This window comes from Arachis stenosperma, chromosome 8 (assembly GCF_014773155.1).
Source record: "Arachis stenosperma cultivar V10309 chromosome 8, arast.V10309.gnm1.PFL2, whole genome shotgun sequence".
In the NCBI taxonomy this organism is placed as follows: Eukaryota; Viridiplantae; Streptophyta; class Magnoliopsida; order Fabales; family Fabaceae; genus Arachis; species Arachis stenosperma.
This window is the reverse complement of record NC_080384.1, coordinates 5692071-5708089: the sequence shown is the minus strand read 5'-3', so window position 1 is coordinate 5708089 and position 16019 is coordinate 5692071. Positions and strand designations below refer to the sequence as shown.

Here is a 16019-nt window from a genome sequence, read left to right as displayed (position 1 = left end):
TTTTTAAAGGAAGTAGAAGTAGAATGCTTACGAAGAAAAGGTTAGTAAGAAAAATTCGACACATATATACAACCAAGAAAATACAGCATGACGGAAAGGATAAGCCAATTATATTGATACAAACGTAAGTAGATTTCATCATGAAAAGATACAATCTCTCTAAAAGAGATAAACACCCCTTAACTAAATAGTTGAATCCAAAGGTACAAATAAAGATGGGCTCCCTTTTGTAGCTATTTCATTTTCTGAAAAGGCAAAACAAATTTACTGAGGGAGCAGGAATACGTTTTCTGGAAGAACGAAACATGTTTATCAGCAAGTGATGAGACCCATCTACAGAAGACGATCGAATCACCAAAACAACCTAGGATAGATACTACTCTCAGTCCAGCTCCTACTCGTCATCGTCTTCCTGCACAGATAAAAAGCACCAATAAGCAACTAAAGATATATAGATATATGGAAATATGAGATGCTGATACAACAATAGTCAAATTCTTAAACAAACCTCGCCGCTTCCTTCCTCATCATCATCTTCATCATTGACCTCGGATATTGACTTGTCTGATTCCTCTTCATCTCCACCAGTAGGACCTTCAGCCTGAAAACAATGACAAAATGATGAGAAACTATAGCGGTACGTGTTAGATAGGATACCATAGATTTGCAACCCCACCTGTTTTTTGTTGTAGGCTCTCATGTTCTTCTCATAGTCCTGCTTTCGTTTCTCTGATTTTGCCACATAAGGTGCTTTTTCCTTTACAAACCAAGCATCATTTCATTAATAAGACATACCAACAGAATCTTAATTTACGCAACCGAACAGCCTACGGAGGCACTTACAGCATCAGACATTTGTTTCCATTTAGCTCCAGCAGCCTTGCCCACCTGAAAAACACACCAAGGCAATTTTAAGTGATACTCCAACAAACACCCACGAAAGCGTGATGCAACTAAAACTAATTTCGATTAACCATATTAAATATACTTACAGCAGATACTGCTTTGTTTTCAGGATGATCCTTGTTGAACTGTTTCCTAAATTCTTCCCTTCAATAATTACGCAAATTTCAGAAATAGCAGTAGAAAAATTACACAACAGAAAACAATAAAACAAAGGAATAACTATCCTCTGTCCTCTGTAATTGGTAGTATAGTAATTCGAAGCTTCAGCAAGCAAAAACTACGTCTACCATACTTTAGAAACAGAGTTTAACGTTTTAAAACAATAACGATTATTGAAAAAGTTTAAAGTGAAGGATAACAAAGAATTAATTAATTACCGTGGTGTGTGGGTAAAAAGTTTTGAGGTGAACAATATTCGGTGGAAAGGGAAGAGCGCATCGGAAATCAAATGCATCGTAGCGTTAAATAAAATATATATAATTACATGAAAACGAAGAAAGCACTCGGTGGCCTCTTTGGCTTGTTAGGGTCTTTGGCGGCTTTTCCCTTGCCGGTTTTCCTACCGCCCTTCGTGGCCGGAGTTCCTTTCTTATTCACGGCAAGCCTGACAACAATAACACCACACAAAAATCACCAAATACACACAGAACAACTAAACCTAAATATCCAACAGTTCAAAATTCAGATCAAATCGTTATCAGCGCAATTTTCAGATCTCAGATCTGGAAAAAACCTGAACCCTAATTATTTCGTCCAGTTTTCGCTAAAAGACGAGTCAGATCAAAAAGGAAAACAGAGTAATTGAAACCGGATCGAAAATTAATGAAACTTACTTGGCATCGCCTCTCTTGGATTCGGCTTTGGACTTTGCACCTTTCATGACGGGAGCTGCAATTAACACAATCAGGTTAGTTTTCTGAGCGTAAAATCGAAGGAAACAACGAAAATCACGAGAAATTGGCGAAAATTGAAGAGAAATACGGACCAGAAGGTGGAAAATGGGGTTGAGAAGGTAGGGTTTGGGAGAGATAGCGAGAGAGAGGAAAAGGAAGAGAGAGAGAAATAAGGGGTGTTCGTTAGTTTGCACTATGACATACGGAAAAAATGCGAGGAAATATTAAGGCCCTTTGGGAAATTGAAATTCAATTGCGAACGAAATGAAATCCAAAGGGGAAAAGGAGAGAGCGAAGGGAGGGGCAGGGGTTTAGGCGGGATTTTAAATTTATTTGCCATGTCATTGATCCGTGCGCTACTTGTGTGTTGGCTGCGTTATTCGTAAGCTTATGCCAAACCAAACCATTTTGTGTTTTCTGTGTGTTTTCTTCATCGCCGTTTGTGTCCCGCCGATCATCTTTGCACTATTGTTCCCTTCTTTTAAAAAATATATATTTTCTTTGGTTGGGCCAGCCTTCTTCAGACCTGCAAAGCCCATATCTAGTTAGTTAAACACCTTACCTCATTATCTCTATTGGGCTACCAAAAATCTCTATAATGCTTCTGCTAAGGTCCATTCATGGATGAATTCTTTGGTACAGAGAAATCTTAAATTGTCCCCCGTCCGAATAAAAAGAATTTTAAATACATCTAAGATGCCATGACAAATTTTCAAATCTTATCTTATTAAATAATCAAATTAATCTTTTAAAAATTATTTATTTTTTTAATTAATTTTTAAAAGATTTTCTTAGTTAAATTTATCCTTTAAAAATTTTTAATTAGTCATGTTTGTCCTTCCGTCATTTTCATGGCTAACGGTGTCAAAATTTGTTGACGTGGTACATTAAATAACATCACAACACACACCTATTAGCCTTAATTAACTATTAACATAATTAATTTATAAAATTAGACCAAATCAATCTCAAATTGAGATATTCTAATGCCTCAAGTTGTCCTCTCAATTAGGTTTTAATTTAATCTAAATTTATTATGTTAATAGTCAATTAACACTTCTAGGAGTGTATTGTGGTGTTACTTAATGTGCTACATTAGCAAATTTTGGCACTATTAATAAAAAAATTGACGGAATGACTAACATGACTAATTTAAGATCTTTAAAAGACGAATTTAATTAAAAAAATCTTTCGAGAATCAATTTAAAAAACGAGTGATTTTTTAAGGATTACTTTGACCATTTACTCCTTAGCTAACCTAATCTAATACTACATAGGTCCGTTTGAAAAGTTTCAAAAGATTTTTTTTTGGACTTTTAACATATGAAAAGTCATATTAATAATATTTGGTATCGTTTTTTAGATATATTTTTAACTTCCCAAAAAATTGTTTAAGAGCTTTTGAAGAAATAAAAAAAATTGACTTCTCTCCTTCTCAAAAACTATTTTATCACTCTTGTATATTACATAACTTTAAAATAAATACTTATATAACAACTTTTTTAAATACAAAATAACTCCTTATGTTTTAACCTCTTATTTCACTATGTGGCTTGGGCTTCATAACGCTCTCTCGACAGAGGCTTTCCAATTCAAAAGGCATCTAGTTAGTTCGGATTTGTGCCAGAGATGCAATGCGGCTCAGGAAATAATTGAATATTGTTTGCAAAACTGTGTTAAATCCAAGAGTCTTTTGCAAATATTACACCCTCGCTTTATTGATTTGTTTGGATGCACCTCAATTGAGACTTAGTTTAGAAAGATCGTGCCTAGTAACGAGGTTCTTTTTGGGTCTGGAGTGTGGTGGTTGTGGGGACATAGGTGTAATGTGACGGGAGAAAATCGTCGATGAAGAATTTCACAAAAATGGCCGCGTTGTAAGTATAGATCTAAACCGACAATTAAACCTCAATCAAATTTAATTTGTTTGTCACTTAAGCAAATCCAATAAAAATTAACCGAAGTATTTAAATATCGGGTCGTCTCTCAAGGAATTGCAGGAAAGTGTACTTATAATTGGTTATGAAAAAGTATTTTTGGGGTTTTTGTGATGAGAAACAAGAAAGTAAAATGGCAAAAAAATAAATTAATAACTAAGAAAACTCTTAGCAAGGATTGATAACTAGAAGTCCTATCCTCTCTATCATCATCAATTGTGATGGTAATTGCCTTTTACTTTCACTTAGTTAACCTCTAACAATGAAAGAAAGTCAAGTGAGCAAATCAACTTAGGTTCACAAGTCCTAATCAAAAACTAGATTTAGTAAAGTCTAAGACAACTAGCAAGTCTCAATTACCAGTCAACAATAGACTTTTGATAACTCAAAAGTCTCTAAGTAACCAATCCAAGACAAGAGCATAAAAACCTAGATTAAAAATCCACCCAAATATTTCATCAAACACTTGGAAGGCAAAAAATAAAAGCATGGAGAACTAACAAGAGATGATAAAGTCTAAACTAACAATTGCAAGCAATCAATAACAACAAATAAAGAAAGAAGCAATAAACATGAAATACCTCAAATTGCATTAAAAAGAAAATTGAATCTAACATGAAAAATTCATAAACCAAATTAGCAAAATAAGGAAATCACAAAGACAATTAGATAACTAGAGTGCTAGAATAGTATAATGTAGAAGAGAAACTAAATTAAAGCAACATAGAAATCTGAATTAGAGAAGAAATAAACCTAAAATCCTAAAACCTAGAGAGAGGCTCAGCATCTCTCTCTAGAAAACTACATCTAAAATCTAACTAATTGTGTATGTAAGTGTGAATGAATGTTTCATTCCTTCCCATTCTACTCCACTCTGCAGCCTCTAATCTTCATTTTCGGGTCTGAAATTGGGCCAAAAATAACCCAGAAATTGCCCCAGCGTTTTCTGATACGTGCAGCATGTGGCTCTGTCACGCGTACGCGTGATCCATGCATGCGCGTTGATGCGTGAGCATCTTTTCTATCTTTTCCTAGTGAATTTGCATATAATTTGTTGAGTTTAATCAAGAATTAATTATATTTTAGCCACTATGGATGCTATTTTGAGTTTTGTGCAATACTGTTTATTTTAGGTAGCATTCGACTAAATTTGATGGAGTTTCTGCAGCACAAGAATCAAAGGAGATGGTTGCAAGGAGCGACGCGCACGCGTGCGCGTGATTTGGAGGTATCCATGGCGACGCGTGCGCGTGACTGACACGTACGCGTGATTTGAAGATTTGCTCAGCGACGTGTACGCGTGACCGACGCGTCCGCGTGACTTGCGTCCGCGTGACTTGCGAAAAAGACCATCGACGCGTACGCGTGACATGCGCCACGTGCAGAAAATGCTGGGGAGTGATTTTTGGGCCCCATTTTAGCACTCAAGTGAGGCGCTGATCCAGTGAAGCCAAGTGGTCCCCACGTTACAAGATACGGAGTAGTTAGTTAATTCTGATTTAAATTCAAATTTAATTTTAAAATAGGAAAAGATATTAATTTTAATTTTAAATAATTAGATTTTAAATTTATTAGGATTAGTTATAAATAGGAATTTTAGAGGTCATAAGATTAGAACACGGTACATTTTACCAGAATCCTAGTTTTCTTCTCTGAACCATGAGCAACTAATCCTTCATTGTTAAGGTTAGGAGCTCTGTCTATTTGTATGGATTGATTCGTTTGATCTTTCTAATTTAATTCATGTTTTGATTTATATTTCAATAATTGTTTTCGGTCTTTATTTTATGAATTTGGGTGGAACGGAAGTATGACCCATGTTCTAATTGAGTTCTTGTAAAACTTGGAAAAGCGCTTTACTTGAACAACAGCTTGAAAACATATTATCCTGAATTTCTAATTGTTTGTATTTAACGGGATACGTGACATATAATCCCCTTATTTTTGGATAATTAGGATTCTTGTGGCATATAAACTGGAATTTGATCATCACCCTCTAATTGGAATTAATTGACCAAGGAATTGGCAGTTAATAAATTTTAAAGGAAACTAGAAAGGTCTAAGGAATTAGGGTCTAGTCACATATAGTTTGCCATGAATTAAATCTTGCATGATTAAAATAGTTAGTAAGAAAAATTAATCCGGAAAAATAGATAACTTTGAAACCTTAACTATCTTCTCCATATTTTATTCCCAACTCATTGCTGCTTGCTTTCTAAAATTCTTAATTTACTGTTTAATGCTCTTTGAATACCAAAACACTCTTCTCTGTTTGTCTAACTAAGTCAATCACTTAACCATTGTTGCTTAGTCCATCAATCCTCGTGGGATCGACCCTTACTCACGTAAGGTATTACTTGGTATGACCCGGTGCACTTGCCGGTTAGTTTGTGGTTGTTAAAATTACTGCACCAAGTTTTTGGCGCTGTTGCCGGGGATTGACTATGATTAACAACTATTAGTTGTTTGATTGCTTAGATTAGGCGTTTTATTTTTAATTTTATTAAAATCTATTTTTAATATTTTCAGAAAAAAAAATTTAGCATTAATATTTTTGGTAATTTCTGAAATTAAGTTTGGTGTTGCACGGTTGATTTTATTTTAATATTTCCCTGTTATTTTTTCTGTTAATTTTCGATTTTTTATTTTTATTTTATTTCTTTACACAAGTTACCTCACGAGGACTTTTCTGCACTCTGACGTAGAGATTCTCATTTTTTTTCTTGTTTTCTGTTTGTATATGCGCAGGAACAGAGACAAAGAACATATCTTAGACTTTGATCCTGAACCTGAAAGGACTTTCAGGCGACGTTTACAACAAGCAAGACTTTACAAAGCTGCAGAATCCACTATGGATCCCAATGTTGCTGATAATGCCAATGTGGCAAATCCGAATGGGAATGAGCATCAAAAGAGAGTACTTGGCTCTTTCTCCGCTCCTACAGTAGCTCTGTATGGAAAAAACATTGTGATGCCTCCTATAGCTGCGAACAACTTTGAGTTGAAGCCACAACTAGTCACCCTGGTGCAACAAAACTGCCAGTATCATTGTCTTCCTCACAAAGATCCAAATCAATTTATTTCTAATTTTCTGCAGATTTGTGATACTGTGAAGACAAATGGAGTGAATCCAAAGGTGTACAAACTCATGCTCTTCCCGTTTACTCTGAGGGATGGAGCAAAGCTATGGCTAGATTCTCAACCTAAGAAAAGTTTGGATACTTGGAACAAGGTGGTTACTGAGTTTCTCACTAAATTTTTTCCACCAAAGAAGCTAACTAAGCTTAGGGTGGAGGTTCAGACCTTCAGGCAAAAGGATCGTGAAACTCTATATGAAGCTTGGGAGAGATACAAGCTACTAACTAGGCAATGCCCTTTGAACATGTTCTCCAAATGGACTCAACTAGATATCTTTTATGAAGGCTTGGGTGAAATGTCTAAGATGTGCTTAGACAATTCTGCAGGAGGTTCATTGCACAAGAAAAAGACACCGGAGGAGAATATTGAGCTTATTGAATTGGTTGCTAGCAACCAATATTTATACTCATCTAACAGGAATCTGGTGAACTCTGAGACCCCTCAGAAGAGATGCGTGTTGGAAGTAGAAGCTGTTAATGCTTGTTTTGCTCAGAATAAGCTGATGTCTCAGCAAATAAATCTACTTACTCAACAGATGGGTGGCATGCAAGTCCCAGCTATCAACACACAAAATTCACCACAAGAAATCTCCTATGACATGGCAGATAATTTTGTGCAAAATGATAATTATGATTATGCTCAACCTTCTTTTGAACAGGTGAATTACATGGGGAGTGGTCCTAGGAATCCCAACAATGATCCATATTTTAAGACATACAATCAGGGGTGGAGGAATCACCCAAATTTTGGATGGAGGAATCAACCTCAGAGACCTCAGAACTTTAACAATAGTTCTCAAGGCGGTTTCCAACAGAACAATGATTTGGAAGCAATATTGACAGGTTTAAGACAGGAAACCAGAGCATCCATCAAGAACCTGGAGATTCAAATGGGTCAATTAGCCACAAAAGTCACTGAAATTGATCAGAGGACCACTAATAGCCTTCCTGGTAACACAATTCCAAATCCAAGAGAGGAATGCAAGGCTATCACCTTGATAAGTGGACAAGTGGCAAGTATGGAAGCACAAGTTATGCAGGAAACCAAAGCCTCCATTAGAAATTTAGAAGTGCTAGTGGGCCAACTGAGCAAGCAAATATTTGAGAGGTCTGCAAGTACATTTCAATGTGATACAGTGGTGAACTGGTGCGCGAAATTGTGAACAATACTTTTTCACAACTCTCATAATCCCCGGTAATGGCTCCAAAAGCGTGGTAGCTCAATACCATGGCATTACACAACTTCGCACAACTAACCAGCAAGTGCACTGGGTCGTCCAAGTAATACCTTACGTGAGTAAGGGTCGATCCCACGGAGATTGTTAGCATTGAAGCAAGCTATGGTCATCTTGTAAATCTTAGTCAGGCAGACTCAAATGTATATGATGATGAATGAAAATAATATAGAATATAAAGATAGTGATACTTATGTATATCATTGGTGTAAGAGCTTCAGACAAGTGTATGAAGGTGCCTTCCCTTTCGTCTCTCTGCTTTCCTACTGCCTTCATCCAATCCTTCTTACTCCTTTCCATGGCAAGCTCGTGTAGGGTTTCACTGTTGTCAGCAGCTACCTCCCATCCTCTCAGTGAAAGCGATTGCATATGTCCTGTCACGGCATAGCGGAATTCAGCTGTCGGTTCTCGGTCAGGCCGGAATAATATCCATTGATACTTTTGCGTCTGTCACTAACGCCCTAGCCTGCTAGGAGTTTGAAGCACGTCACAGTCATTCAGTCATTGAATCCTACTCAGAATACCACAGACAAGGTTAGACCTTCCGGATTCTCTTGAATGCTGCCATCAGTTCTTGCCTATACCACGAAGACTCTGATCTCACGGAATGGTTGGCTCGTTTGTCAGGCGAGCACTCGGTTGTCAGGCGATCAACCATGCATCGTGCAATCAGGAATCCAAGAGATATTCACTAAGCCTCAGATGCTTGTAGAACAAGAATGGTTGTCAGTCACCTTGTTCATGGGTGAGAATGGTGATGGGCGTCAATCATCACCTTCATCATGTTGAAGAACAAGTGATATCTTGGACAAAGAACAAGCGGAATTGAATGGAAGAACAATAGTAATTGCATTAATACTCGAGGTACAGCAGAGCTCCACACCTTAATCTATGGTGTGTAGAAACTCCACCGTTGAAAATACATAAGAACAAGGTCTAGGCATGGCCGAATGGCCAGCCTCCCAAAAGAGGGTTCAATCATCAAAACATGATCAAAAGCTCTCTAATACAATAGTAAAAGGTCCTACTTATAGAAAACTAGTACATAGATGAGTAAATGACAGAAAAATCCACTTTCGGGCCCACTTGGTGTGTGCTTGGGCTGAGCAATGAAGCAATTTCGTGTAGAGACTCTCCTTGGAGTTAAACGCCAGCTTTAGTGCCAGTTTGGGCGTTTAACTCCCAATTAGGTGCCAGTTCCGGCGTTTAACGCTGGAATTTCTTGAGGTGACTTTGAACGCCGGTTTGGGCCATCAAATCTTGGGCAAAGTATGGACTATTATATATTGCTGGAAAGCCCAGGATGTCTACTTTCCAACGCCGTTGAGAGCGCGCCAATTGGGCTTCTGTAGCTCCAGAAAATCTACTTTGAGTGCAGGGAGGTCAGAATCCAACAGCATCTGCAGTCCTTTTGAGTCTCTGGATCAGATTTTTGCTCAGGTCCCTCAATTTCAGCCAGAAAATACCTGAAATCACAGAAAAACACACAAACTCATAGTAAAGTCCAGAAAAGTGAATTTTAACTAAAAACTAATAAAAATATACTAAAAACTAACTAAAAGATACTGAAAACATACTAAAAACAATGCCAAAAAGCATACAAATTATCCGCTCATCACAACACCAAACTTAAATTGTTGCTTGTCCCCAAGCAACTGAAAATCAAATAAGATAAAAAGAAGAGAATATGCAATGAACTCCAAAAACATCTATGAAGATCAGTATTAATTAGATGAGCGGGGCTTTTATCTTTTTGCCTCTGAATAGTTTTGGCATCTCACTCTATCCCTTGTAATTCAGAATGATTGGCTTCTTTAGGAACTTAGAATCCAGATAGTGTTATTGATTCTCCTAGTTAAGTATGATGATTCTTGAACACAGTTACTTATTGAGTCTTGGCTGTGGCCCAAAGCACTCTGTCTTCCAGTATTACCACCGGATACATACATGCCACAGACACATAATTGGGTGAACCTTTTCAGATTGTGACTCAGCTTTGCTAAAGTCCCCAATTAGAGGTGTCCAGGGTTCTTAAGCACACTCTTATTTGCCTTGGATCACAACTTTATTTCTTTCTTTTTCTTTCTTTTTTTTTCGGTTTTTTTTTTGTATTCACTGCTTTTTCTTGCTTCAAGAATCATTTTTATGATTTTTCAGATCCTCAGTAACATGTCTCCTATTTCATCATTCTTTCAAGAGCCAACATTCATGAACCACAAGTTCAAAAGACATATGCACTGTTCAAGCATACATTCAGAGAACAAAAGTAATGCCACCACATCAAAAATAATTAAACTATTATAAAATTCAGAATTCATGCAATTCTTTCCTTTTCAATTAAGCACGTTTTTATTCAGAGAGGTGATGGATTCATAGGACATTCATAACTTTAAGGCATAGACACTAAGACACTAATGATCACAAGACACAAACATGGATAAACATAAAGCATAAAAATCGAAAAACAGAAGAATAAAGAACAAGGAAATCAAGGAACGGGTCCACCTTAGTGATGGCGGCTTTTTCTTGCTCTTGAAGATCCTATGGAGTGCTTGAGCTCCTCAATGTCTCTTCCTTGTCTTTGTTGTTCCTCCCTCATGATTCTTTGGTCTTCTCTAATTTCATGAAGGAGAATGGAGTGTTCTTGATGCTCCACCCTTAGTTGTCCCATGTTGGAACTTAATTCTCCTAGGGAGGTGTTTAGTTGCTCCCAATAATTTTGTAGAGGAAAGTGCATCCCTTGAGGAATCTCAGGGATCTCATGGTGAGAGGGGTCTCTTGTATACTCCATCCTTTTCTTGGTGATAGGCTTGTCCTCATCAATGGGGGTATCTCCCTCTATGTCAACTCCAACTGAATAACAGAGGTGACAGATGAGATGAGGAAAGGCTAACCTTGCCAAGGTGGAGGTCTTGTCCGCCACCTTATAGAGTTCTTGGGCTATAACCTCATGAACCTCTATTTCTTCTCCAATCATGATGCTATGAATCATGATGGCCCGGTCTATGGTAACTTCGGACCGGTTGCTAGTGGGAATGATTGAGCGTTGTATGAACTCTAACCATCCTCTAGCCACGGGCTTGAGGTCATGCCTTCTCAATTGAACCGGCTTTCCTCTTGAATCTTGCCTCCATTGTGTGCCCTCTTCACATATGGTTGTGAGGACTTGGTCCAACCTTTGATCAAAGTTGACCCTTCTAGTGTAAGGATGCTCATCTCCTTGCATCATAGGCAAGTTGAATGCCACCCTCACACTCTCCGGACTAAAATCCAAGTATTTCTCCCGAACCATAGTGAGATAATTCTTTGGATTCGGGTTCACACTTTGGTCATGGTTCTTTGTGATCCATGCATTGGCATAGAACTCTTGAACCATCAAGATTCCGACTTGTTGAATGGGGTTGGTAAGTACTTCCCACCCTCTTCTTCGGATCTCATGGCGGATCTCCGGATATTCACCCTTTTTGAGTGAAAAGGGGACTTCGGGGATCACCTTCTTCAAGGCCACAACTTCATAGAAGTGGTCTTGATGCACCCTTGAGAGGAATCTATCCATCTCCCATGACTCGGAGGTGGAAGCTTTTGCCTTCCCTTTCCTCTTTTTAGAGGTTTCTCCGGCCTTGGATGCCATAAATGGTTATGAAAAAGCAACGCTTTTACCACACCAAACTTAAAATGTTTGCTCGTCCTCGAGCAAAAGAAGAAAGAAGAGAGTAGAAGAAGAAGAAATGAGGAAGAGGGGGAAGGTGGTGTGTTCGGCCAAGAAGGGAAAGAAGGGGTGTTTAGGTTGTGAGAAAATGAAGGGTTGAAGAAGGGTATATATAGGAGAGAGGGGGGTAATGGTTCGGCCATGGAGGGTGGGTTTGGGAGGGAAAGTGGTTTGAATTTGAAGGGTGAGGTTGGTGGGGATTTATGAAGGATGGATGTGAGTGGTGAAGAGAAAGATGAGATTTGATAGGTGAAGGGTTTTTGGGGAAGAGGTATTGAGGTGATTGGTGAGTGGGGGAAGAAGAGAGAGAGTGATGGTGGGGTCCTGTGGGGTCCACAGATCCTGTGGTGTCAAGGAAAAGTCATCCCTGCACCAAATAGCATCAAAATCCACGTTTTGAGCTATTTCTGGCGTTAAACGCCGGGCTGGTGCCCATTCCTGGCGTTTAACGCCAGGTTGTTGCCCTTTTCTGGCGTTTAACGCCAGTCTGGTGCCCCTTTCTGGCGTTAAACGCCCAGAATGGTGCCAGACTGGGCGTTAAACGCCCAACTGCTAGGCTTACTGGCGTTTAAACGCCAGCAGCTTCTTCCTCCAGGGTGTGCTGTTTTTCTTCCTGTTTTTCATTCTGTTTTTGCTTTTTTCATAGTTTTTGTGACTTCTTATGATCATCAACCTACAAAAAAAGATAAAATAACAAAAGAAAATAGTTAACTATAAAACATTGGGTTGCCTCCCAACAAGCGCTTCTTTAATGTCATTAGCTTGACAGAGGACTCTCATGGAGCCTCAGAAATGCTCAGAACCGTGTTGGAACCTCCCAACACCAAACTTAGAGTTTGAATGTGGGGGTTCAACATCAAACTTAGAGTTTGGTTGTGGCCTCCCAACACCAAACTTAGAGTTTGACTGTGGGGGCTCTGCTTGGCTCTGTTTTGAGAGAAGCTCTTCATGCTTCCTCTCCATGATGATAGAGGGATGTCCTTGGGCCTTAAACACCAAGGATTCTTCATTCACTTGAATGATCAACTCTCCTCTATCAACATCAATCACAGCCTTTGCTGTGGCTAGGAAGGGTCTGCCAAGGATGATGGATTCATCCATGCACTTCCCAGTCTCTAGGACTATGAAATCAGTAGGGATGTAATGGTCTTCAATCTTCACCAAAACATTCTCTACAAGTCCATGAGCTTGTTTTCTTGAATTGTCTGCCATCTCTAATGAGATTCTTGCAGCTTGCACCTCAAAGATCCCTAATTTCTTTATTATAGAGAGGGGCATGAGGTTTACACTTGACCCTAAGTCACACAAGGCCTTCTTGAAGGTCATGGTGCCTATGGTACAAGGTATAGAAAACTTCCCAGGATCTTGCCTCTTTTGAGGCAGTTTCTGCCTAGACAAGTCATCCAGTTCTTTGGTGAGCAAGGGAGGTTCATCCTCCCAAGTCTCATTTCCAAATAACTTGTCATTTAGCTTCATGATTGCTCCAAGGTATTTAGCAACTTGCTCTTCAGTGACATACTCATCCTCTTCAGAGGAAGAATACTCATCAGAGCTCATGAATGGCAGAAGTAAGTCCAATGGAATCTCTATGGTCTCATTTTGAGCCTCAGATTCCCATTGTTCCTCATTGAGGAACTCAGAGGAGATTGGTACACGCCCACTGAGGTCTTCCTCAGTGGCGTCCTCCTCCTCTCTTTCCTCTCCATATTCGGCCATGGTTATGGCTTTGCACTCTCCTTTTGGATTTTCTTCTGTATTACTTGGGAGAGTACTAGGAGGGAGTTCAGTAATTTTCTTGCTCAGCTGACCCACTTGTCCTTCCAAATTTCTGATGGAGGACCTTGTTTCATTCATGAAACTTTGAGTGGTCTTTATTAGATCAGAGACCATTGTTGCTAAGTCAGAAGTATTCTGCTTAGAACTCTCTGTCTGTTGCTGAGAAGATGATGGAAAAGGCTTGCCATTGCTAAACCTGTTTCTTCCACCATTATTATTATTGAAACCTTGTTGAGGTCTCTCTTGATTCTTCCATGAGAAATTTGGGTGATTTCTCCATGAAGAATTATAGGTGTTTCCATAGGGTTCTCCTAGGTAATTCACCTCTTCCATTGAAGGGTTCTCAGGATCATAAGCTTCTTCCTCAGATGAAGCTTCCTTAGTACTGCCATGTGCATTTTGCATTCCAGACAGACTCTGAGAAATTAAATTGACTTGTTGAGTCAATATCTTGTTCTGAGCCAATATGGCATTCAGAGTGTCAATCTCAAGAACTCCTTTCTTCTGACTAGTCCCATTGTTCACAGGATTTCTTTCAGAAGTATACATGAATTGGTTATTTGCAACCATTTCAATTAGCTCTTGAGCCTCTGTAGGCGTCTTCTTCAGATGAAGAGATCCTCCAGCAGAGCTATCCAAAGACATCTTGGATAGTTCAGAGAGACCATCATAGAAAATACCTATGATGCTCCATTCAGAAAGCATGTCTGAGGGACATCTTCTGATTAATTGTTTGTACCTTTCCCAAGCTTCATAGAGGGATTCTCCATCCTTCTGTCTGAAGGTTTGGACTTCCACTCTAAGCTTACTCCATCTTTGTGGTGGAAAGAACTTTGCCAAGAAGGCATTGACTAGCTTTTCCCAAGAGTCCAGGCTTTCTTTGGGTTGAGAATCCAACCATATTCTAGCTCTGTCTCTTACAGCAAAAGGGAATAGCATCAGTCTATAGACCTCAGGGTTAACCCCATTAGTCTTGACTGTGTCACAGATTTGCAAGAATTCAGCTAAAAACTGATGAGGATCTTCCATTGGAAGTCCATGGAACTTGCAATTCTGTTGCATCAGAGAAACTAATTGAGGCTTAAGCTCAAAGTTGTTTGCTCCAATGGCAGGGATAGAGATGCTTCTCCCATAGAAATCAGGAGTAGGTGCAGTGAAGTCACCCAGCACCTTCCTTGCATTGTTGGCATTGTTGTTGTTTTCGGCTGCCATGTGTTCTTCTTCCTTGAAGAGTTCGGTCAGGTCCTCTAAAGAGAGTTGTGCTTTGGCTTCTCTTAGCTTTCTCTTCAGGGTCCTCTCAGGTTCAGGATCAGCTTCAACAAGAATGCCTTTGTCTCTGCTCCTGCTCATATGAAAGAGAAGAGAACAAGAAAATATGGAATCTTCTATGTCACAGTATAGAGATTCCTTGAAGTGTCAGAGGAACAAAGAAATAGAAAGAAGAAGGAGAAGAAGAATTCGAACTTTAATTAGATAAGGTTCGAATTGTGCATTTAGAAGGAGTAGTACTCCATAAATAGAAGGATGTGGGAAGGAGGGAAGAGAATTTTCGAAAATTCAATTAAAAGATTTTGAAAACATTTTGAAAATTTGATTGATAATTTTCGAAAATTAAAAGTGAAAAAGAAATCAAGTGATTTTTGAAAAAGATTTTGAAATTAGAAATTAAAAAGATTTGATTGAAAACTATTTTGAAAAAGATGAGGTTAAAAAGATTTGATTGAAAAGTTATGGTTTTAAAAAGATGTGATTGAGAAGTTATGATTTGAAAACAATTTGAAAAGATATGATTTGAAAACAATTTGAAAGGATATGATTTTAAAATTAATGACTTGCCTAACAAGAAAAGATATGATTCAAACATAAAACCTTCCTCAACAGAAAAGGCAAAAAATGTTCAATCAAATCATTGATTGTTAGTAAGTATCTTTGAAAAAGGAAAGAAATTGATTTTGAAAACATTTGATTGAAAAGATATGATTTGAAAAAGATTTGATTTTGAAAAACTTTGAAAACTTGAAAAAAATTGATTTTGAAAACAAAATCTTCCCCCTAGCACCATCCTGGCGTTAAACGCCCAGAATGGTATACATTCTGGCGTTTAACGCCCAAAATGCACCCTTTTTGGGCGTTAAACGCCCAACCAGGTGCCCTGGCTGGCGTTTAAACGCCAGTCTGCCTTCTTCACTGGGCATTTTTGAATGCTCAGCTTTTTCTGTATAATTCCTCTGCAGTATGTTCTGAATCTTCAATTCTTTGTATTATTGACTTGAGAAGACACAAATTAAAAATATTTTTGGATTTTTAATAATCAAAATGCAATAAGAATCAAATAACAATGCATGCAAGACACCAAACTTAGCAGTTTGTATACTACTGACACTAACAATATGAGAATGCATATGAGACACACAAAATACTTCAAG

The 16019-nt window shown here is 38.4% G+C and overlaps 1 protein-coding gene and 1 non-coding gene across 2 annotated transcripts; one reads left to right on the top strand and one right to left on the bottom strand.

Moving 5' to 3' along the window:
- Window positions 1-88: 88 nt before the first annotated feature.
- LOC130944652 (HMG1/2-like protein) lies at window positions 89-2149 on the bottom strand. The gene is made up of 8 exons (XM_057873079.1): window positions 1892-2149; window positions 1740-1794; window positions 1391-1510; window positions 993-1050; window positions 844-888; window positions 677-757; window positions 509-601; window positions 89-412 (listed from the first exon to the last, which is right to left on the bottom strand). Exons 2-8 carry the CDS (start codon window positions 1784-1786, stop codon window positions 395-397), a joined length of 462 nt encoding a protein of 153 aa, XP_057729062.1. The 5' UTR covers window positions 1787-1794; window positions 1892-2149; the 3' UTR covers window positions 89-394.
- Window positions 2150-14292: 12143 nt separating this feature from the next.
- LOC130947114 (small nucleolar RNA R71) lies at window positions 14293-14400 on the top strand. The gene has a single exon (XR_009072524.1). It is a non-coding gene; the product is annotated as a small nucleolar RNA R71 (small nucleolar RNA).
- Window positions 14401-16019: the final 1619 nt, after the last annotated feature.

What these genes read in the sequence shown, in the direction of transcription:
- LOC130944652 (XM_057873079.1), bottom strand. Translation starts at nt 1,786, where the DNA reads ATGAAAGGTGCAAAGTCCAAAGCCGAATCCAAGAGAGGCGATGCCAA. An exon ending in TCCAAGAGAGGCGATGCCAA is followed by an intron (nt 1,511 to 1,739) that starts GTAAGTTTCATT and finishes TATTGTTGTCAG; the next exon opens with GCTTGCCGTGAATAAGAAAG. An exon ending in GGAAACAAATGTCTGATGCT is followed by an intron (nt 758 to 843) that starts GTAAGTGCCTCC and finishes TGGTTTGTAAAG; the next exon opens with GAAAAAGCACCTTATGTGGC.